At 36.5% G+C, this 23944-nt stretch overlaps 3 protein-coding genes across 3 annotated transcripts; 2 read left to right on the top strand and 1 right to left on the bottom strand.

Annotated features, from left to right (window-relative positions):
- The first annotated feature begins 3237 nt into the window (after nucleotides 1-3237).
- Nucleotides 3238-8061, top strand: LOC107190165 (zinc carboxypeptidase-like). Its single transcript, XM_015578918.1, has 5 exons — nucleotides 3238-3603; nucleotides 4282-4587; nucleotides 6145-6232; nucleotides 6548-6835; nucleotides 7856-8061. The coding sequence occupies exons 1-5, from the start codon at nucleotides 3238-3240 to the stop codon at nucleotides 8059-8061; spliced, it is 1254 nt and encodes a 417-aa protein (XP_015434404.1).
- Nucleotides 8062-10286: 2225 nt separating this feature from the next.
- LOC107190209 (zinc carboxypeptidase-like) lies at nucleotides 10287-14000 on the top strand. The gene is made up of 6 exons (XM_015578980.1): nucleotides 10287-10432; nucleotides 10930-11448; nucleotides 12063-12150; nucleotides 12671-12873; nucleotides 13513-13597; nucleotides 13730-14000. Exons 1-6 carry the CDS (start codon nucleotides 10289-10291, stop codon nucleotides 13921-13923), a joined length of 1233 nt encoding a protein of 410 aa, XP_015434466.1. The 5' UTR covers nucleotides 10287-10288; the 3' UTR covers nucleotides 13924-14000.
- A 989-nt stretch (nucleotides 14001-14989) lies between these two features.
- Nucleotides 14990-20781, bottom strand: LOC107190217 (4-coumarate--CoA ligase 1-like). The gene is made up of 8 exons (XM_015578989.1): nucleotides 20744-20781; nucleotides 20491-20619; nucleotides 19224-19431; nucleotides 17290-17768; nucleotides 16635-16812; nucleotides 16003-16224; nucleotides 15398-15627; nucleotides 14990-15198 (listed from the first exon to the last, which is right to left on the bottom strand). Exons 1-8 carry the CDS (start codon nucleotides 20768-20770, stop codon nucleotides 15037-15039), a joined length of 1635 nt encoding a protein of 544 aa, XP_015434475.1. The 5' UTR covers nucleotides 20771-20781; the 3' UTR covers nucleotides 14990-15036.
- Nucleotides 20782-23944: the final 3163 nt, after the last annotated feature.

Consider the following 23944-nt stretch of genomic DNA (forward strand, 5'->3'; position numbering starts at 1 on the left):
GAAATTTTCACTCACCTGTCGGTATGATTTGGCTAGCAGTTTGAGCGATTTGCCACGGGCGGCGCCACCGGTCAAAAAAATAGTGGTATTCCGCGATTAATTGCGATTTTAACAGTGTTCTGGTCAGTTATTGATATTACCAATATACGGAGATTAATCTACGTTCGTTAAGCTTTAAATCGAATGCTTGATCAAGCCGATATCTGTCCTCATAACGCTTTAAGAGATATCCAAAGTAAACTAAAGGACGTACGCATGACGACACACAGTGTCAACCATCGCAAACAATTGTAATTTTAGTAATGTTCTTATTATTACTGGTGCTCTGTCGCTGGCGGATATTACTCTACGGTCTTTAAGCTTCGAATCGAATGCCCGATCAAGCAGAAATCTGTTTGCATAACACTGTATGAGCTATTGAAAGTGAACTATAATAGGTGCGCATGACGAGACACAGTGTCAACTGTTGCAGATAATTGTGATTTTAATGATGTCCTTATTATTACTGATTCCCAGTCGCTACAGGATATTAATCTACGTTCTTTTATCTTGGAATCCAAAGCCTGAGAATGAAAAGTTATGCTCCTTTAAAGGTGTAAATGCGATTGGAACCTGCTGCAATTACAGTTGCCGCTCCATAGGGGTGTTCATTATCATATGCATAAATAATTTGATTATTTCTGCGTTTCTGTAGTATCGAGGCTACGTATTGAGTCGTCAGGAACACTTTGAGACTAAGGACATTTATTTTGATCTCCTAATTACTGAGATATTAGCATTTTCCCATCGACGGAAATTTTCACTCACCTGTCGGTATAATTTGGCTAGCAGTTTGAGCGATTTGCCACGGGCGGCGCCACCGGTCAAAAAAATAATGGTATTCCGTGATTAATGGCGATTTTAACAGTGTTATGATCAGTTATTGTTATTATGAATATATGGGGATTAATCTACGTTCTTTAAGCTTCAAATCTAATACTTGGTCAAGACGAGAGCTGTCAGCATAACGCTATAAGCATTGTCCAAAGTGAACTAAACGGGGTACGCATGCAGCGATACCCTATCAACCGTTTCAAACAATTGCGATTTTAATAATGTTCTTATTATTACTAGTTCTGAGTCGCTAGAGGATATTAATCTACGTTCTTTGGTCTTCGAATCTAATTCGTGACAATGAAAACTTATGCTCGTGTGATGATGTAAATGCGATTGAAGCAGTCCACCTTTAGATACCCTTTTCTCCGGTTTGGATAGATATATTTCGAAACAGCTGTGTCCTGAATTTTCGTCATGCTGTTCAGAACGTTTTAGTCGTTCGTGGATAGGATAAATAAATTTACCAATTCGGTGCATGAATTTGAAAGAAATCTTTGTTTTCCTCGGCTTTTATTTCTTCTGGACCACTATAATACCAAAAAATAATCACACTTATTATTTACCTCTTCATACGTCAACAGGCTTTTGAAAATTGAAAATCACTTACTTTCCCTCATCAGAAATTGTTAAAATTGGTCTTGAAGTGCTTAGAAAGACTTTGACTGAAAATTGAAACCGAAAGTCGATTTTTTAACGATTTTTTACGTTGCTCCCTTAAATCAATTAACATGTATTTTACAGCCTAAATACTACTCATATGATATTAAGTACAAACGTATGTTTACGCTGCTTGTGTTTTCACAAATGATTTTGAAAAAAATACAGAAGTCAACGTAAGAGGAGATCAATTTTCAAACGTTGTGAAATGTGTTTACAAGCAAATAATGAAAATTAACCCTATCGTAATGAGAATTTTGCTGGTTTCAACGCAGATTCGTATTAATACCACGTAGACTTAACTGTGCCCATTCGATAACGCCTTCATCTGGCAAAGAAAAAGAAGGACAACGCTTAACAACGTTCACCGTCCTATTTAACACAATTACATTATGCAAAAATGTGTACAGGATCTAACGAGAAAATTGCCTTTTTTTTACTCGTTCATTAGCGTGGCAATTAGTAGACGCGAATTATGTACCCTATCTGATTTTATCGACTTCTCGAGGAGTCTCCCGGAGGTCTTCAATTATCTCTTGTTGCTCCTGCATAGTGTAAGAAACAACGTAACCATTTTCATTCTTTATTCATGAATTGCGTTGACAATCGAATTTAGATCTTCCTACGAAAAAGAAGTACGTCATTTATTAAATTTATGCAGTCAGCAACATATTCTTTCATTATCAATGAAAGGATATTGTTATTGATGTTCAAATTGTCAGTAACGAAAAGTAAACTAAATATGACATAAAACATTTCCTACATTAAAATGTCCTAATCGTGAAACCAAAGAACGTCGAAAAATGATAAAGCCGCATTTCTATCGGACGTTTAAAAAATGTTAATCAGGAGACTTTAGCTAAGGAGGGCAGATCTGTTCGTGGCAGGGTGTCGACAACCTCGGTTTATCGAAACGTTCGAACGGTACCTCCGAGGTCTTTAAACCATCAGGAGGTCCCGGTTGTCTTCCAGCTCGCGCGAGAATTCTCATGGTCTACCCTGCATGCAAATTGGCCCGCCCGTATTTTTGTTTACACTTATCTCACGTACCAGGACTATTTTTACCGGCTGCGGTTCGACTCGCGTGTATAAAGCCACGGTAGGATTCGGCGAACTCGCGCATACACGCGTTGCATCCCGAGGAAGCGAGGTTCACTTGGTAGTTGGAACCGGTATCGGTAGCTTCCTGCTCGGTCTCCTCAGCGTAAACGGCTGAGAACTTTCTCAGTCGGAGAAGTGTTGTTCTGCCGAGGGCATTGATCTGCTTCGAAACACGAAAAGAATCACGCTGAAACGATAAATAAATAAATCCTGGATACGAACGGAAAGCAATAAATTATTGACCATAGAACGCAGATATCGAGGGAATTGTGAGTAATACAAATCTGGAGAAAAATATCGAGGCCGTTAAGGGCATATATTTCTCTCTGAAAAGCTGAAGGAACTTCCAATTCTATGCCCAAACGATAAATAAACAGATTGTGACACGAACGAAGAGCAATGAACTAAGGATAACACGCAGTTATCGAGGGAAATACAAAATTACACGTTTAAAATTGGAACACGAATCGAACACAAACTGAGAAAGGGTATTTCAATAGAAAAATGAGAATCCTTGGATAACTGTCGCAGGATTTTGTGTAAATTAATATTAACATCGTTGGATACAGTTTTTCTCGTTAATTCCATTTCTAAGATCCGATCATGTGGACGAATGTGATATTTTTGAATTTTCTTCTTCTTCTTGGAGTGAATTGTGTCGAGGAGAAGATGCGATACGACGGGTACAGGTTGTATAAAATCTTCGTGCCGGACACCACTGGGTTGGAGTTGCTGAAAAACATGCAAGACGATGACGGTTACAATTTCTGGGGGCTGCCCCGAATCAACAATACCATGGACGTTATGATATCGCCGGAGAAGCTTCAGGAATTCATGAAAGCCGTTAACAAGACGCAACTCGATCCAGAGCTGATGATGGACAATGTCCAGCAGTATATCGATAATGAGAATCCACGAGGAAATTTGCGGGGAATGTTCGACTGGCTGGGATACCATCGATTGGACGTGGTAAGATAACGCTCAGACTTTTAAATTGTTATTTCAAAATTATGAGACTGATATTCGAAGTCGAAAATATCGATATTAAATCGAACTAGTTTTCAAAATTCACGAAGGCAGATTCAATATAACGGACCGTACATCAAAAACTTTTCTAATTTTTCTAAAACTTTGGTCTTATAATCGTACCGTAAAAAAGTTATAAAATAAATTTTCGAAACTAAAGGAATATTTATCTTCCATCCCATCCCATCACCATTTACAAAAATCAAAATCAAGGAAACTAAATGTCGGTATAGTAAGTGTCTTTTAAATACACTGTTCAGCCTATTGAATCGGCAATTATGAATTTCGCACATCTAAGTTCAAATTTGTTGTTAGCAGTCAGCAAAATTTTTGGGAAAAATAAAAATAAAAATAAAAACTGAAGAGTATATATTGACGCGTCGATGAATTTTGACTTTTTGGACCTCCTATATCTCATAAATTAATTGGCTCAACTTGAAAAATTGCTATCATTGATGTCTCATCATAAGATATGATTTGACACAAAATTCAGTTCCAAAATTGTCGGACCAAAAATCCTCTCACTTTTGGGTCACTATTTTGTCCCTTCGTTTGCTAAGTCATAGATAAAAAATCGTCAAAACAATCCGTTTAAAATCTAACAAACTATTCCACTTTCAGATTTATCGTTGGCTAGATTCTCTGGTTACGCAGCATTCAGAAATCGTGAAACCCCTAACAGGCGGTCGCAGCTACGAGGGTAGAAGCATAAGGGGTGTCAAACTCTCTTACAAAGAGGGCAATCCTGGTATATTCCTCGAAGGCGGAATACACGCGAGAGAATGGATATCGCCAGCGGTTGTAACGTACATCCTGAATGAATTAATCCTCAGCGATGATCCCCGTGTTCGATACATGGCCGAGTCTTACGACTGGTACATCTTCCCGGTATTCAACCCGGATGGTTACGAGTACACGCACACCACGGTAATGAAAAACACTTCGTAACTTTCACTTAAGCACCTACTATTGTTGTAGTGGGGGTTGTTTGGATAGATCGTAGCATTTCCAAGGGCAGAGTTACAATTTACAGTGTGTCCAGGCTAACTTTCATCATGATAGAATGGAGAAGACCCTCAGAGGCTGACAGTACAGAATAGTTGAAATTAATAATTCTAATTTATTTCACTTCTTTTACTTTAGTTTATTTGTTTAGAAAAATAGTATCGTTAAATTTTGTATTACTTATTATATCAGCTAACTTGATCACTTCGAATAATGACTTAACGGTACATTAAGAAATACTAGTTTTCTAAACTGAATTAACAGAAGTAAAATGTATTAGAATTATTAATTTCAACTATTCTGTACTGTGAGCCTCTGAAAGCTTTCTCCATTCTATCCTGATGAAGGTTAGACCGGATACACTGTAGATTGTACACAATTTCTTTACATTTTCAATTTTATTCAACTTCGATTGTATTGCCTAGACAAACGTTTTTTCTTTTTTTTTTTTTTTAATTTTTTTGAGAAATAATATCAGATTACTGACTGGGTTATTGCATTAGCTTTGTTACCTTTGTGAGCTACACATGTAAAGAATTTCTTTTTATTGTGCTTGATTTTATTGTGAACATATCTGTTCACTCGTTCTGATTTGTGAGATAGAAGATAATTAATTGTATCCGATATCTTGATAATAACGAACTGATGTAAGATTTTTTTCACCAATTGCTTTTTATCAAAGTTCGAAGTATACAGATTTATTATATCTAACAGTATCGACATGCAATAATTTGAGTTTATTATCGAAACAATCGATATTTATGTACATTCACAGTGTTACAGATCATTTTACAAAAATCGTAAGACAAAGAAATATAAGAAAGAAATAAGATTATCATTATTCCACGTTAAAGTTTTCTTGTCATATTATTGTGACACCAGCAAACCTTACAATTAGTTCAATTCTATATTTATACGATACATTCTGTATACAATCTCCCTATAATCTAAATAGGTATTTGCTAATTATATTACACAATTTTTATATGGAAGTTCTTTGGTCTTCGTACTATACAAAAACTTTCGATATTTATTGTAAATCATTAAAACTATTTACTGTAATGTTAAATATTATTTACCAAGCGTCGAAATTTTACTGTAACAGCGAATTTTTAATTCCAATTACATCAGAGTATGTTATTCAATGGTTCGTTCTATTTTGTGTAGAAACATAAAAATTGGCCAGAAATCGCGACAGTCTGTAAACCATTAGAAACCGATCACTCTATATTTCTACGCATCAATCGTCGATAAATTCTGGGTTTGACCTGATTAGTCTTATCTACGTAGTCGGCTATCATTTGTTATCTATAATTAGCCAAGAAACTTAAAATCAATTCCAATTTCTTTTAATCAAAGCATACACGCTCCTATGTCTGACCGACAGATATCAATATAATACACGATAATTGTGCGAATGTGATTGATCGAACGGTAAAACCGGAATCAGGGTGCGAACTACAATATTTTTCTATTTAGAATCGACTCTGGCGAAAAACTAGACGACCAACTGGAAGGGGATGCGTCGGCGCTGATCCGAACCGGAATTGGAACTTCCATTGGGCAGGTTATGATCTAATAAAATATTAAAAACCATATCTCGACCCTAGAGCCAAACTACATTAAGTCCAGTTTCGATGAAAAATGACATTTTACCGCGGAACGTCACCCAACAGACTCGGCCTCTGATTGGTCGGGGTTTTTCATTAATATCTCGTTAACAAAGCCTCGGAGAACTTTTTCGCTAATGAAAAATTTGTTTCAAATCACCCCAGGTATCACCCCGTTCAAGGGCATACAACTATTTTAGGACACCCTGTATATAAAAATATTTATTCGAAACTTTCTTCCGATGCTATACGTCTGCTACTGAATGTTTCAGAGGGTGGTACCAGCTCTTATCCATGCAGCGAAATCTATCCAGGGGACAAGCCGTTCTCTGAAACAGAAACAAGAACCATGTCAGAATATATAGACAGTATACACGACAAGATATTCGCTTACGTAGCGTTCCATAGCTACAGTCAATTGTTGCTCATCCCTTACGGGCATTCGAACGAAAGGGTCGAGAACTACAACGATTTGTTCCGAATAGGGAACTACTCCATAAACGTTCTGTCGAAAAGATACGGGACGAAATACAAGGTTGGGAACATCGTCGACGTGATATGTGAGTAGATTGATTCGTGCATTAAGTAAGAGTACTGAAATAGACGAAGGTCTGGGTTAGGTCTGGGAAATTGATTAGGCGAGATTCTCCTTCGACGATGAGACACAACGAGGGCATTCCTATACGAGACGGTATTGGAGAGAAACTTTAGCATCCTAAATATCTTGCTTATTTTTTTATGAAGGGAAAAAATTACAGATGGTGGAAATATATCGCTCAGGGGGGGGGGGGCAAATCTAATGGTAAGCAAACAATTTTTTCAAGGTCATAGTTTTCGTAATTTCAAGGTCATGGATGTTTTTTTTTAAAAGGACTACATACTTTTATCAGTGTGGCATTATAGTTGAGATCATGGACAATCCAAAGACCTGTAATAGGTTGACCTTCGTGTCACCTTGATTACGAAAAATCCACAAATGTATGAAAGTAGAATTAATAGATACAAAATAGTAGATATAAAATTTAATGGTTCTTTCTGCTGTGTAAAACTGCACTGTGAAGTTGTTAAGAAATTGTTTATTTTTCTATTTGTTTGTTTTAATAACGAGTTTTTAACAATTGCTTCGCTGAGCTGTGATAAGCCTCCTCCTTCTCTTCCCAGATCTGGTAAGGTCCGCGATTGCCATTCGATTCCACGTGCAGTAGCGAGGTTGCAGTGTCCATTAATTAGTAATCCGAGCCTTTACACCGATTGAATCGTAATATGAAGTATCAAAGACTTTGAAACGTCGTGGAGCTTATAACAAGGAAATGTTGAACCTCGTTCACTGTCATTGTCAGTTAGCAACGTGATATGATGGTATTTGGCCTTGTGACGAAATCGACAAAGCTTAATTGCAGGCTGGGCTTTCTAAACAATTTGCTAGAAAAATGTGGATATGAATCCCTGTCGTTCGAATAGTTCCATTATCCGATCTATAATTTGTATCGTTTAGAAATGATACAATTCTGAAAATAAACTCTTCAGAAACGAACGAAGAAATTAATTACACGTGTGATCTATTTTTCTTTTTTTTTCAGATGTTGCTTCTGGTGGATCGATGGATTGGGTACGGGGAACGTACAAGACTCCTATATCATTTACATACGAGCTCCGAGATACAGGAAGATACGGTTTTATTCTGCCAGCAAATCAAATTATACCGACTGCGGAGGAAACGATGGATTCTTTGGTCGCCATGTTTCAGCAAGCTGCAATACTCGGATACGGCAAATCAACGAAGTGATATTTATTTTTGATGTACAACGAACTGTTCAACTTATAAGTTGTGAAATATAATATTGTTAATTGTGACGAAGTTCATATATATTTTATTACTCTATGATTTCGAATATACATAAATATTACTTCTTTCTAGGAGTTTAATAATATTGTGTTAAATATAATCAGTGCATAGTCTGCGGATTTCATGCTATTTGTAATGTATATTATCGTCTAAAATTCAGTATAGTAGGACGTTTAGCAAAGTCTAATGCGTCTTTTATTTTATTTAGAACCCAATAGAACCCTTAAAAAACTAAACTGATTTGTATTTAATTTCGATTTTAGCGACGCGTTTTCTTTACGACGATTGTACTGATTGAGGAGGACATCAAAGATTTGCATGCCACGATACGTGCTCGACAGAGGTTTGATTACAAACACACGATTAGAATCGAAGTTTGATCACTGCACGTCACACTTTTTTATTTCACGTTCCTTTCTTATCAAGATTTCAGATACTCGTTCCAAAAATATAAATTCTAACCAGGAGTGTCGCCTGTAGTCATGGTCATCGATTCCCTCCGCGTGATTAAAACGTGAATACGTATTATCTGCGTGTAACCTTCTTAATAAAACGTATTCGTCTGTATCAATGTATTGATTTCTGTGTTGCTTTACTTAACTTTCTTTAAGATTGTTAAAATATTTATTATAAAAGTAAAAAATAATCTACTCAGGCACCTGTACATAATTAAAAACACTGCAATTAAATGATATTCAAACAATTACCCAAAATACAAAACAAGTATAATACAAGAGAAAACGATACAAATACCTTATTCGTAGTAAAAAATCGAAATTTAGATACTTCCCATTGAGATCGATGATCACTAGATCGCGGATTTTATGGATTCATTCTAAACTAATCCATAAAAATGATTAAAAATCTGAATTTACGTATAGACCCCTGGTCTAATGACCACGATTTGACACACTGTTTCACGATCAAAAATATAGGTACTCGTCGCTGCGAGAATGCGAAAGAAAGAAATCGTGACGATCGCAAATCACGTCCCGGCAGAGGTTTCAAGTATCCCGGAATTAAAAGTTGTCTGCGACTGATTGTGAAACTGCTATGGACTGATTCCAGTGACTTAGCGTATGATCGACAAGATAAGTCACTCGAATCGAATCTGATAAGTTCGTTTCAGATCCAATAAGACGTTCCCTTAATTGATAGATCATATGATTTTTGAATAACGATTTACCAGAAATGATCCGTGGTGCCGTGTGCAGGGGAAGCGTTTAAATACAACGAAGAGAACACTAACGGGAAGACACTTCTCTCGTGATTACTGAGGGTAAGATCGTACGTCAAAGTGCCCGCAGTTTGTGCTCGAAGTATTAATTATATATTAATTCGATTGTGATTTAAAGGATTTATACATTAGCTTTGTCAGTTTTATCGATTAAAGTTAGATACCCACTATCCGTAAAAGTAGCCGACCGCTGGGTATCGTCATAGTATTCATCGATGAGTTTGCATTACTACTATGTGTATCAATCAATAATTCATTATTTCCCTTTTTAAATTCAACTCTCAATAATATTCATCATCGTTAGACTGTGGATATTCTAAATTCAGTGTCTCGTAGATCAATTTTGAAAAGCGGAAGTTACATAAAAATTTTATTTTGTTTATTGACATATGTGATGAATATTGAATGAGTGCAAAAGTTTTGATGGGTTTTGCTCTGAAAGAATGAACTAATAGTAAATTCAATTATAATTTAAAAATAATTGAATAAACTACATAACGATTCTTTTATGACATACGCATTTTTAATAGAAATGTGTATTCTATTAAACAAATGTTTGGAATACTATTATTATTTAGTGAATTTTGACTTATTGGCATACAGAATCTATAAACAAAATCAACAGGCAAAGTGGAGGGAAGATGTACTGAATTCAAACTACATATTGCCACCTTATCAAGGGAATAGTTGATTACTCATTGTTATACCTAATATTGTGTGCATATTGTTCCTTCGAGGAATGTCTCAACGTGGACTCACAGCTGGCTGCGTTAACGGACAGTGGGAACCCTGCTTAGTCGTCAGTCTTATAATTGTCTTCGAAGTTACCGATCATCGCGTTGAATCCTCGTTCACAGAAATTGCGGTGTTAGATTTTAAACAGGAGTCATTATTAACAGTGGTATTAATTTTTTTAAAGGAACGAGCAACATGTGGAAGTTAATTCTTTTGGCTTTGGTCGCCTTGGCCACAGCCAACCAGGTGAAATATGACAACTACAAGGTGTTTCGTGTTACACCGCAAACGGAGGAACAATTCCAAGTTTTGGACAGTCTCGAGCAAATGTCCGACTCGGTACGTACAATTTACTACCATCTCATAAATCGAATTTCATATTATACAATTAAAATACGTTTGAATATAACAAATTAAACCAGAAATTCTAATAGTTTTTACCAAAAGCTGTTACTCTATTTTGAAATTCATGTCACTTTCACTGATTCGAATTTTACGTCATAGATAGACTGAAAATCAGTACTGTGAGACATGTAATAAGACCTAAATTCTTCTTAGATTTCAATTTCCATAAAATGGTCCACAGAAATCTAGCAGGTTCCAATGAAAACAAAAACTTCGTCAAAATTTAACAAACTCTCAAGCATAGTGAATTCTAAAGAATTGTGTTCACAGTCTATTTAGTTATCAGTGGTAAACTCAGTCTCTTGGGGGTTTGCCAGCTTAGCTCGAATGGTTAGGTGGACGATCATAGTGGTTATTAACTACTGTTCCCGTCCTCTTTGACCGACAGTTACAGGATATGATAACCTTTCAATGTCCACTAAAATTTACAGTACACCTTCTGGAAAGAACCTAGCGCAGTCTCCAGCTCAGCCGATGTGATGGTCGCTCCCCACAAGATCCCAGAGTTCATCGAACTGATGGACAAATTCGGGATCCTCCACGAGACCTACGTCGAAGACGTGCAGACCTTGATCGACAGCGAAAGGCCACCAGTCCAACCTTTGGTCGGGTTCGATTTGAACAACTACCACAGGGTTAACGACATCTACGCATATCTGGACAGTCTTGCCAAGGCTTACCCAGACAAGGTCCAGGTGGTCGTCGGTGGAAAGTCCTACGAGGGCCGTCAGATCAAAGGTGTGAAGGTGACCTTCGGCCAGAACAAGCCAGGTGTCTTCCTCGAGACTGGAATTCACGCCAGGGAATGGATCGGACCGGCCACCATGTTGTACATACTGAACGAGCTGTTGACCAGCAAGCAACCGGATGTCAGGGCTCTCGCTGAGAACCACGAATGGTACATCTTCCCTGTGTTCAACCCTGATGGCTACGAATACACGCACACAACGGTATGTTAAACAGTTTGATAATTTACTTTTATTTATGGATTCTTCATATTTAGTGATTGAGTTGGTTATGTCCTAATTAACCCTTCGACGCTCAGACTCTTAAATCGTTACTTCATAATTATGGAACTCTTGTTTTGACAATTTTATCGTAATTCTATAAAATAGATATACTATAGTATATACACATCAAAATATTATGGATAAAATTCGTTTTAATACTACGAAGTCTAGTCATGGTATAAGAACAAAGTGAAAAAGTTTTAAGTACTTTGTTATTATATCAGGGGCAACAGTACTAGGTATTCAAATGGTCATTTTATTTCTCTTCGACATAATGAAATAGGTAGATCTGCTTCTATGGTACAAAAGATTATTGGAATTCCATTTTCATTTATGGTATAAAAGATTGTTTCAAATTCCATTTCCAGTCATATTGTACGATGATTCCAAATATGGTGCAAAAGATTATTTCCAATTTCATTTCCAGTTGACCGTTAATAGCTTTTTATACCACGTGTTTCATTTTACACTGTATTGTATCTAAAATGGATGCATCATTAAGCTGATACGGCAACGTTTAATGTAGTACTTGACCTGTGACGTTTTTCTTTCAGAACCGTTTGTGGAGAAAGACACGCAAGCCTTACGGCGCTATATGCCGCGGAAGCGACCCGAACAGAAACTGGGGCTACAAATGGATGTGTAAGTTTTTACTTATCACGAACTATTCATATCTCCATTTACTCACTTCTTACGAGATCGTTGGTCCCCTTTATTTTTAGCATAATCTATGGTATGTGAACCAAAGCTGATCACAATTTTCTTCGAATAATAAATAGTGAACAGTAACAATATTTAAGTGCGCTATCCTGACCTTTAGACAGTTAATGAGATAAAATAATTGTTTGCCAAACATTCATTCTTCATATCTTCCCCATTCTCATAAAATCCATTTGATTATATTAGGTGTACCAATAAGTGATCCACTATTTTTTAAATTATGATGGGACATAGTTTAAGTTAAAAGTATCTTCTCGATCTTGAGTTAAAAACCACTGGTGTAGCATGCAGGATAATCACTATGAATATACTATGTATATTATATTAGACAATACAAATACTTGTACGAATAAGTGGATTATTTATTCGTACACCTAAGAAACAATGCAAACGAAACGAAACATACTAGAATTTAGTGAAATATTATTTTATTCTCTTTCAGCCGGTGGTGCCAGCAACCAGCCATGCTCTGACACTTATGGCGGAAGCGCTGCGTTCTCCGATGTGGAAACCAAATCGATGTCTGAGTACATCACTTCGATCTCTAATAAGTTCTATGCATATATTTCCTTCCACAGTTACTCGCAGCTTCTGATGTTCCCCTACGGTCACACGAGACAACATTTGGACAACTATAGCGAATCTGTAAGGAAAAGTTACTGGATATTAAAAATTCTCACCTCTTTGTTCCATATTGACGGTATATAAATACGTCTTTTATAACGCGTTCTCTGTCAGAAAAACACCTATAAGTATTTTGACAATATCATAACAATTTTTTTTAATGAAATAAGAACTTATAAACATAAGTATATTACGGTAGTTATCATTTCAACGTTCTCGAACATTGTAGGTTCTAATTCAGTTTGGTTCATTTAAAAACTGCTCTATAGTAAAATTTTCCGAGAAATAGTATTGATTTTAGTTGAATTTTTCTTTATGAAAATAAATTAAAGTAAACTAAATTGTCATTCATACATGGTAATTTCACATGTCAGAAATCTTGGTTTCAATATTTTTGTTAAATGTGTAACAAAGATACGTTCGCCTTATCGAGAACATATTGCTCATGATTTTATCAATGTTCTCGATCTTATCAAACATTTTTGTGACATCTCTAAAGATATTCAATGCTTTGTGTTGGTCGATAATGAAGATCGAACGTTGTACTATTATTTTGACGTCAATAATACGATCTATAATTGATTTAATAATTAAACTTTCATAATATGTCCAGTGTCGACACTTGGTGGAAAAGAAATAATTTCTTTCGTATATTTTCAGCTCGCGATTGGTCAAAAGACGATCCAAGCTCTTGAAAAACGGTATGGCACAAAATACAAGACCGGAAACGTCGCCGAAACCATCTGTAAGTATATTTGTATGCTTCATGCGCACTAAACATAATAAACAAGTATAAATATTTACTAAAATAGCTACAAAGGCTATTCTTTGGAAAAATATTTATTATTAATTAAATTATTAAAAATTTCCGTTCCAGACATCGCTAGCGGAAGTTCCGTGGATTGGGTGAAAGGAACCTTCCAAAAGCCAGTAACATTCACCTACGAATTGCGCGACACTGGCCGTCACGGTTTCGTACTTCCGGCTGACCAAATCAAACCCACCGCCCTGGAAACCCTGGACTCTCTGGTCGCCATGTTCAAGGAGTCCAAGGCCCGTGGATACGAATAAACCACTCATTCCACTGAACTAAAGATCGCAACGAATAATATAACAAAAAATATTAATAAATGTATATATATACATAATATCGAGTGCATATATACATTTATTATAGTTTGCACAATAAATTCGAATAATTTTTTAAACTATTTTCATCGTCGTTCTCATTTCATCCCTTATTATCGATGTTGGAACAAAGCTAAGAAAGGTTTCTTGCACGTTGAGGTGAATCATAGATAGGTAACCGTCGCAATAGGCATTGAAAATTACCAAATATATAATTGGGATAGTGCCAACGAAAATATACCAGGCGTTCCTGGTCCGAATCTTTAATTGTTAATAACTCGATGTCGAAGCCTCTAACATAATTTCGTAATTCTTGATTTTCCTGAAAAGGATAAGGATACACTATACCATTGTTCACCTTATGTGTTATACTTTATTCTTATTGTCTTGAAATATACTACCTGAATTGTACATGACAAAATTACATAAAAACCTTACATTTATACAAAAACATTAGTTTAATACTAATTCGCTGGCAAAAAATTGTTTCCAATTTTTCAGTTTTGAATTCGTCCTGTATATCGTGATCTGATTGCAAATATTTAACGCATAGTAACAGATTGTGTATAAATAATAAATTATTTAATTAAATAATTGTACTCTTCAAACCTTATTATACTAATACATACATTATACTATTACACTGATATGTATAATTCTAAGATTACGATAAATAACTGTACGTGACATGTATTAATAAGACACAATTGACATATTTCTCAGGAAGCGTATATTTTACACGTCTTTGCGTCTCACATGGATAAAAATATCTGTTAATCTATGTTTTCGTAATATTTATTTTATCAAATATTTTAAAAGCACCATATATACGAACTATGGTTTTTATATAAAATATTATAAAATATAGCACTCGCAGGCGAGTATTTCGACTTTCTTTAGTTTCCTGTCTCACAAAAATAAAAATTCTCGCTCGTCTAGATTGACACGACGTCTATCTCGTCGAATATTTCAGAAATAATTTTCATGGAAAATAACAGGTACACGTCGCCATTTAATCCCAAGTTTTCCTCGATAGACGAATATTATTATAATAACCTACTTAACCGCCATCGAATTTGCCATCGCCTTCAAATCTTTCCTCGATATTTTTCCAGAATGCGTGTGAGGTAGTTTCGGCAGAAACTTCACCCCGCCACGTAATTTATAAACATCCAGTAAATTGTTTTCTACCCTCAGTATCAATTCTTCCGCTGACACCTGTAAATTAAGTACATATAGAAATAAAGGAAGCCACGAACGTAATTTCGTCATTCTTTATTTTCGTCTTATTGTTAGTTTAGAACGTTTTTCATAATATCTTGTAGATTGTTTAGGAAAGTAACGAATTTACGAACGGAAACTTGATGTTATTTAAAACTTAGCCTGATAAAATAACAGATTATTTGTTTGAACGTACCTCTTTGTGAGGCACTTTACTGACGAAGGCGATAGGATGCTCGTCGTCTGTCGGATGTGGAATGCTAACAACTGCGACTTCTAAAACAGCTGGGTGCGCTTGCAACAGATTCTCTATTTCAGTCGGTGTTATTTGGTGTCCCCTATATTTAATAATTTCTTTTAGTCTATCGATAATGAACACCTCCCCTTTCTCGTTATAGTAAGCAAGGTCGCCCGAATGCAGCCAACCTAGAATTAAAATCATAATATTCTCAAGTAGAATATTTCCATTTTTTGCCCTTACAGTGGACTCTTGATATATTGCCGCACGAGTCACTTCCCCTCCACATATACTTTATTCACCAGCACGGGGCTATAGAGGCGGAACTTAGCAAAGAAGGGGCTCTCGATATAATGCCAATTCAGAGAATTTTACTCTGCTACAGCCCCGGCCGTGGCAATATATCAAGAGTCCACTGTATTATCACTATGAAGATCGATGACCCCACAATGGAGTCATGCAAGGTTTCAACTGGTAGTGTTTAAGATAAGAAATTCTGCAAGGATCATCCAAAAATTTGTGTTGGACAGTGTCATCCAATAAATTATGATTCGTGTGCTCACCGTCTGCGTCCAGAATTTCCCTAGTAGCCTCGGGATTCTTGTAATATCCATTCATAACGGTTGGTGTCTTTGCGCATAGCTCGCCGTTCTGATTGGCGCCTAGAATTTTTCCTGTGTCTGGGTCAATGATTTTAATTTCACTGTTCGGAATCACCACGCCGCAAGAGCCGCTGGTAGAGTCCAGTGTCTGAGCTGCAACCAGTCCACCAAGTTCCGTCATACCTGCGTTCAGAAATTATTAAATTATCCCTGCCATTTAGTTTAAAATTACAAGTTAAGTAGAAACATTGATTTAAAATAAATATATTAATTATATAGTTAATGAAAAACAATAAGTACAAATTTTTTTAGATTACTCTCTGCAATAGTAATAAAATTACTAAGGTTTTTATTTATTTTAATAACTAAAGCTAACTGCTGCACCTGTCAGCCTTAGCTGACTTATCTTACCGGCATCTAGTACATGATATTAACGACCTGAAGTAAGACACAACGAATGTTAAGAATTATTATAAGAAGAAAAAATTAATGACAAAAAATATTAATAGGTTAGTATAGTAATATTAATAGGTTAAAGACAAGACCTCAATAAAAGGAAATCATGGATGTATCATACAATGTTAAGAACATACCGTAAGCTTGCAAGACCGTCGTATGTGGCAAGTGTTCGTTCAACGCATCTTGGGACTCTTGTTTCAACGTGGCGCCCCCTACTAAGAGGAGACTTAAGCTCGAGAGGTCGTAATTGTGCAAACCGTTGTATCTAACAAATCGATTTGCCATACTTGTGGACAACATAAGCCACGTGACCTAGGATAGGATAATTCAATTAATTATAGACCGAAGTAAAATCATTAGAGAAAATTTTGCGATTTCTAACCGTTTACTGTTCAGGACTTTTCTATCTTAAAGTTACTGCAAGATCAAGTAACAAATTAATAATTTGTGCTTTGCCAATACAGTAAATCCTCAATGAGTGTTTGAAGGCTCCTCTGGACTAAACATTAAATATTTCCTAAACTAATGGTCACATGCTGCTGACACAAATACCATTGGCTTCAGAATTCCCAAGTCTATCACTGTGCTAAACCTCATTAAAAAAAGTTAGCGTTACACCTGAGGACCTCTCCTTGTCAATGCCGAGAAGCCTTTAAAAACTCATCGAGGATTTACTATAAAGATTTATAAATGGTTACGATTGCAATTGTATGTGATTCGTTATTCGAAATAAAATTTGCCCAAATCTGTCGTCTAGAAAGAATGCAATACAGTTCAAAGTCGAAATACCTTATATTTCTCGACGACCTCGCACACGGTTTGCGGGTCAAATTGGGGAGCGATGATTCTCTTCGTTTGGCCAGAAATGCTTTTGAGGCTAAGCATGGTACCGCTGATCCAGTACAAACTACTGAACCACAACGGTATCACGGACTTGAACCGAAAGCTCTCTAGGTTCTCCAAGCACGAGACGATCACTTCGTGTGACAGCTGCACGCCTTTGGGCAATCCAGTGGTCCCCGAGGAGAAGAGTATCGTCGAGGTTTCCTTGATGTTCGCGATATTCGTGCATTCGAAGTTCGCCACCTCGGACTCGCTGTGACCTTGTAACACCGCGGAGAACGGTATAGTGCCGAGATAATTACCGAAAACAACGACCTTCGGATGGAAAAGCTCGATCTTCGCCGCCTCCATTATAATTCCAGCTGATTCTTCGTTGGCGAAGATGATCTTCGGCCTGGTTAATCCCATAAAATGACGTGCCAGACCTATGGAAACGAAACAGCCATAAGGTTAATGTCCGTATTTCTAATCACGTCCCGATTTATGCTCAGTACGTATATCAATTTTAAAAAATGTTTTAACTCGGTAGTACCGTTACAGACCCAGTTCTTGATCATTTAAGGGTAACTGTCGCGGTTCTTTTAACGTGTATGTAGAAAACTTAACCAAATCCAAAAGATTTGTTGCTGTTCGAGTAAATCTATATTTTATCATTAATTTGGTATTAACTCCAAGTGCAATTCTTGAAATCCATCCTACTTTTTCGACTCGTAGACACATGTAACCCCTTACTATTACCTTGGGTCAAGTTCGGTCTAAAAATAATGAGATCGATTCTATATATTGACATACACTCCCGTCTATAAGTCAGTGGACATTTGTTACTAAACGTGAACGAAGGACGAATTTACGTTAAAGAGTCAGTTAAATTATGAAACAAATCAATTTTTATCAATTTTGCAGGTTGCAGACAAAATGTAAATTGTTATGCACAATCTTGCATATGAGTATGTTTCGTGTTCGTTGCATTCTATCATAACTTACGTGACGAGAGTGATTAGCGATTGCAAGGCAGACATAGGCATGCGAACGACCAATATTTGTGATTACACAATATACCGAAGGAAAATGATGGAGTACAAGATAATAATGCACTATCTGCCAGTCGCTAAAAATAAGATGTTTTCAAAGCTAACCCAAACGATCTGTCATCTGAAAATATGTGTATGATTTAGACTCACAAATGGTCTGTCTGTAGTGAAATTTTTGTAAACACGGACGCGAGACATAAACTTTGTGAACTTTATTAGAGTGTTTAATATTTCATAGAACTATAAGTATATAATAATACTTTCGTAAGATTTTTCCCTAAAATCGAAAGTGATGACACAGTCTGCACTCGTTTCTGATAAATTAGAAGTAACTCAAATTACATAACAACCTTATCACAAAAGTGACATAACTAAAAAATATTAGTTTCTCAGAAATACAAAGGATTGTCACAAATCACAGTCACTCTGTAAACAGTAAGAATGACAAGCGACTCTCTGCCAACCAATCTCTAAAGCTAAAAGATTACAATTTTGATGATTGAGATTACACTTGATGATCGAACGGTGTTTCCGCAATTTCCTCATATTCATGACTCGAGAAACACGTTTTCCGGGTTGTGTCAGTTCTATAGCAAGTGTGCGATATAGTATTTGGCATCATTTTTTCCGAACATTTATCGAGAATTTACCCCATGAATGAATTTTCTGCAAATTGTATCCTCTCGTACTATTTTATGCAAATTTTTTTTCTCATATACCACTGTTGAGGGGGCATTGGAACCTGACCTTAGAAACGGCTTGCCACACTTAAGAAAACCGAAATTTACAAAACAGTAGAGCATTTATCGAGAATCTACTGTAGTGGGTTAATTTTATTGGAAGACTCACTTGTGTTCATTTCGTGGTTCCACGGGTTGATCGTAGCGCCAATGAAGAGTCCGGCGATGTACGGTATGAAAGAGTCAAGGTGATTGTGCGTAGAAAGTGCAATGATGTCGCCCTTCGTCGCACCTTGTTTTTTCATCCACAGAGCGCATTTTATCGCCCGGTCCAGCATGTTCCCGAAAGTATCCTCCTGTCCTGTGACAACGTCCACCTGAAGCGTTTGATCGTTCAAATAAACCGTACTCTTGGTCGAATAAACGTACAATTATACAACGCATACAGGATATCCTAATTTAATCTCTCCACTCGCTATCCATTATCTTCCAAAGTATTGGTTATACGCAGAAACGTTTCAAATAGAATTTACTTTTCTGTTTCGAAGGGGACATCTCACGATGGTAACAAATTTTTTAACTCACTAAGTGGAGATGCCTTTAATATCTCAAGGGAAGCTTTGTTCTGCTAAATGAAACTATTTATCCTCTTTTACCTGAATGTGTAGTCCGTTTTGGGACTACTTATTTTCTAATCTTTTAATTGCTAATTGAATCATTATTGTCAATTGGTCAAAATTAGTTAATTGTCTTGACAATTTTTAGTAAGAAATTAAGTTATTAGAACCTGTATGATCTCGTGTTAATGAGTAATTAGAAGTCTTCGTAATAATTACACATACGTACGATTGAATGCAACGATTATGAGAATACATGATAAGTGGATTAATAAATGAGACACTATCATGTTAAATTTGTTAACCTTGTCATCGCTATATTATTTTAATATTCATCACTTTTAATAGTATACATATATCTTGCATCATTTACATATCAGAACCATAGTTCAAATACTTCTGCCGTCTACAATATATCCTTCAATTGTATGAAAATTTCCTGACTTGACCATTATTCCATTTTAACTAGGAAAATTAATTTATAGTTAGGGGAAAATTTGCAAAAACCCAATTTCCATGAGGAAGCATCGTAGCATGCGATGTTCAGTACGTAGCGGACGAGGCAGCTTGAGTCGCGTAGTGGGGCGCCGATTCCGAGAGCAGAAGTTATGCACTTCTGCTATATTCTATACATACATATACAAACGGATGGGTAACGGACGAACGATAATGGAGAAGTCAGCCTCGTCGATGGAGCAACGTGGCCCTTGCAAGACGTTAAATATCTCCAAATAAATAAAAGTGAATTTATACCACTCTAAAAACAAATGTCTCATTTATTGGCAAACGCACAAACAATGGACACTCTTCATCACGTACCTGCCCAACAAAATTCGGTGTCTTCTTCAACACTTCGAACAACAACGGCCCGCCGCTGGTGTAGTGCAGTTCCTGTCCTTCCACTTTACCCTTGAGCACATTATTCTCGATGACGAACTTCGGTTCCTCCTGAAGATATGCACCGTTAAACATCAAAAATCTTATTGAACGTCCCTGAGAACGACACTTTCGACGAGTCACGGAGGAGATCGCGTGGTAAACACATTGTTTATCGTGAAAAATCGCGTCTTACATTTCCCTTTGTATTATCAGCGATCATGTTGATGTTTCGAAGCGTTCAGCACAACGTGTATCTGTTATCGGGCGCCCTCGACTACTAGATTCGATCCTTGTTCTCCGTCCGTCGCGAACCACGATGGAAAGGCAACTCGAGTCGATAAACCTGAATGATTGCAATAGGCATAGTTGGACGGTTCTTTTTTATTCTATGTCTAACGTTCCCCCACTCCTTTCACTGTCATTCTGTACGCACGCAATGGCGCATTGTATGGCAGGAAATTGAAACGCTAAAGCGCTATGTTTACGCAATCGTCATAACTGCCCCTCTGCCAGCTGTCATCTAAATACGATAATGGAGATTTCACTCGAGAAACTTGTTCAGGTGACGCGATGAATTTTGATGAGTAAACGTTTCTGTGTGGATTCCTCTTACGCGGAGGATAGGAGCTTAGAGCTTTCAGGACTTTTTGTTTTCCGTGAGCAGAGTTTTCAGGATTTTATTTCGTAGAAGATTTGATGTTTAAAGGGTTACATACCTTTGAACGGTTAAATGAGAGTTAATTATTGTTTATTGAAAATTCAACGTATACATCTTATTATATGTTATCTCCTTAGTAATTTTTGAAAAATTCGGCTACATATCTAATAACAGAAGAAAATGGCTGCCATTTAATTATAACCCGTTTCATCAAAACACCATTTCTGGTACCACATACATGTATCTCTGTGGACTTTTATCTGAAACAAGTATTTCTTTTAATTTTACGTCAACATTTTAGAAAATGACGACTCTTTAAACTTGAACTTGTAATTTCCGTCATAAATTTTCATCTTCTTTTGTTACTAAAAAAAGAAAACATGCACGAATAAAGAATTCGCTTCGTGAAGCACTAGATTTTAGTGTTAAGAATATTACCGTAGAGTTTGATCCAAATTGATTCAGTAGTATCTTAAATATTTCTGGTACCGATTTTGAAGAGTGCTATTTTCCATCAGTATAGTTTCTTATGTCACAAATGCATCGTCACTTTTTATGACATAAGTCAGCGGTGGCCAAAGTTTGCTCCCGGAAGCTAAAATTAGTCCCCACCACTGGCTGCCGTTACCATTGGGTAAAAGAGACAAGGGTCTGAGCCTCTTTGTCTTTCAAAGGCAACTCAGAAAGGTTGGAAGTTTGAAGAATTGATTACTCAATGGCTGATAATTTGTTGACGATTTTTCTCATTTTTAATGAATTGTCATCAATGGGAAAGCTACATAACCAGAATCAGTATACAGGGTGTCCCAAAATAGCTTCGACTCCCGGAAATGAGGGATTCCTGAGATGATTTGAAACAACTTTTCCCTTAGCACGAAAGTTATTCAAGACTTTGTTAACGAGATATTAACGAAAAACCCCGACCAATCAGAACGCGCGTCTGCCGGCCGAGCTTCCGCGGTAGCGTTGGCTACCAATCGCAGCTGGTAGGTATGGATCCACTTAAACGAAATTTCATAGCCTATCTATCACCAACACCCATCAACGTTCTATGTCAACTGTTCGAAATTAATCGATCGTTATCACTTACGTTTGTTGTTAGATGACCCCAATCACCAAATGCTGTAAAAACGTATAGTCAAGTATAGTGTTTCTATTTTCGAAAACACGCCACGGGACAATGACTTTTGATTTTGGGTGATAGAAAAGTTTGTGAGAAATCATAAAGTGCATGGTATTTGTATAGTGATTAGTACGCCCCTCCATAATGGAACAGAAATGTCTAACGTGACGTCAGCAGAAAGAGAACAATACAAGCTACGATGGATGCATGCACCGCTTGGTTACACAATTATTACGAAACACGTTGCGGATAAAACACAAACGATGACATCGAATTTATTGGTTCGAAATTCTATTACAACAACCTGAGTTAATAAAACGTAAATTATTCATTTATTTTGAACGAAGAGCTGTCTCCTTCTGCAGCCTCAGTGCTCTTCGTTCTTCCAACTGTTGCCGCAGAGCGTCCACTTCCGGTGAACTGGCGGTGGATGTGGACGGTCTCTGAGATTTTGATGATGTAACAGCTCGCCTGAATAATGAAGAAAAGAATTAGAACTTGTAAAAAAATATATAAAACCATCCAGGAAAATGTTAAATAAACTTTCAAAGATGATCTTTATAGACATGAGGTTAGTAAAACTCTGTTATTTAAAATTGCATTTTTTAGAAAGACTGAAACTGATTCAAAGACATCTTAGATACATTTTCATAAAATCTGCTCTCTGACACTTATTTCTCGATCGAAAAAACTTTCTTGATGAAATCAACTTTGCTCTTATCTCGCTGACACTTCTGAATCAGGATTTATAAGTTAAAGTTATGTAAATTTGCAATTTATTTTCCCTCGATTTATAAATTACATTAGTTCTCCTTTTGACACTGAATGTAAACAAGAAGTCTGCCGATAACGAACTTGTTGGCTTTATAGTTCTCCAGTGCTCGTTGAGTATCTCTGATCATATTTTTCTGCCTCTCGCGTTCTCGGTGGACGATAACTTTGCGATTCTCGATCTCCTCGTTCAACTTCATTTTCATCCAGAACAATCTCTCTTTCAACTGAAACGCAAAGAGGAGCAAATCAATGGGTAGAATTATATTATCTTCCGTTTTTCCTTCCCAAATCGATGTTACTAATGCTATTAATTGTTACTTAATTTTAATATTTCTATTATTATTTATTATAGTACTTTATTTGGATAGTTTGCGTGCACTAGACTGAAAGTATAATAATAATGTTTTAATGAGATTTTCATTTTATTTGGAACCAAAAGAACCCTTAATAAGAGAGATAAATTTCTATACGATTCCAGTTTCTTTCAATTAGCGAAGACAATTCTTTGCTTACGCAAATGTCCACAATCTAATTACTTATTAAGTAAATTAGCATTTGTATTATAAATTTTAATGTGTATAAAAATTATTTTGTTTCTATCCTCCAAGTGTTATAATAATAAAACAACATTAATGTTATAAGATCTGGTCGAACCTCTGCCAATGACATTTCGCAAAGGAGACCCAAGCCGCTTGACTCCGTAGGATCGAATTCCTTGCAGGGCAATGATCGCAATGACTGAATGGTCTTGATCTCTTGGATCAGTTTAATCTTCCTCCGAGTTTCCGCTTCCCTCTGTTTCATCATCTGCGCTTTCAGCTGACGGGATTCTTGAGAAA

The sequence above is a fragment of the Dufourea novaeangliae genome, unplaced genomic scaffold (assembly GCF_001272555.1).
Source record: "Dufourea novaeangliae isolate 0120121106 unplaced genomic scaffold, ASM127255v1 scaffold168, whole genome shotgun sequence".
Classification (NCBI taxonomy): Eukaryota; Metazoa; Arthropoda; class Insecta; order Hymenoptera; family Halictidae; genus Dufourea; species Dufourea novaeangliae.

Coding starts and splice junctions, on each gene's coding strand:
- LOC107190165 (XM_015578918.1), top strand. CDS start 3,238: ATGTGGACGAATGTGATATTTTTGAATTTTCTTCTTCTTCTTGGAGTG. Junction 3,604..4,281: donor GATACCATCGATTGGACGTG/GTAAGATAACGC, acceptor TTCCACTTTCAG/ATTTATCGTTGGCTAGATTC. Junction 4,588..6,144: donor ACGAGTACACGCACACCACG/GTAATGAAAAAC, acceptor TTTTCTATTTAG/AATCGACTCTGGCGAAAAAC.
- LOC107190209 (XM_015578980.1), top strand. CDS start 10,289: ATGTGGAAGTTAATTCTTTTGGCTTTGGTCGCCTTGGCCACAGCCAAC. Junction 11,449..12,062: donor ACGAATACACGCACACAACG/GTATGTTAAACA, acceptor TTTTTCTTTCAG/AACCGTTTGTGGAGAAAGAC. Junction 13,598..13,729: donor AAACGTCGCCGAAACCATCT/GTAAGTATATTT, acceptor TTTCCGTTCCAG/ACATCGCTAGCGGAAGTTCC.
- LOC107190217 (XM_015578989.1), bottom strand. CDS start 20,770: ATGATCGCTGATAATACAAAGGGAAAT. Junction 20,620..20,743: donor CTGATAATACAAAGGGAAAT/GTAAGACGCGAT, acceptor GCATATCTTCAG/GAGGAACCGAAGTTCGTCAT. Junction 15,628..16,002: donor GGAAATTCTGGACGCAGACG/GTGAGCACACGA, acceptor TTTTAATTCTAG/GTTGGCTGCATTCGGGCGAC.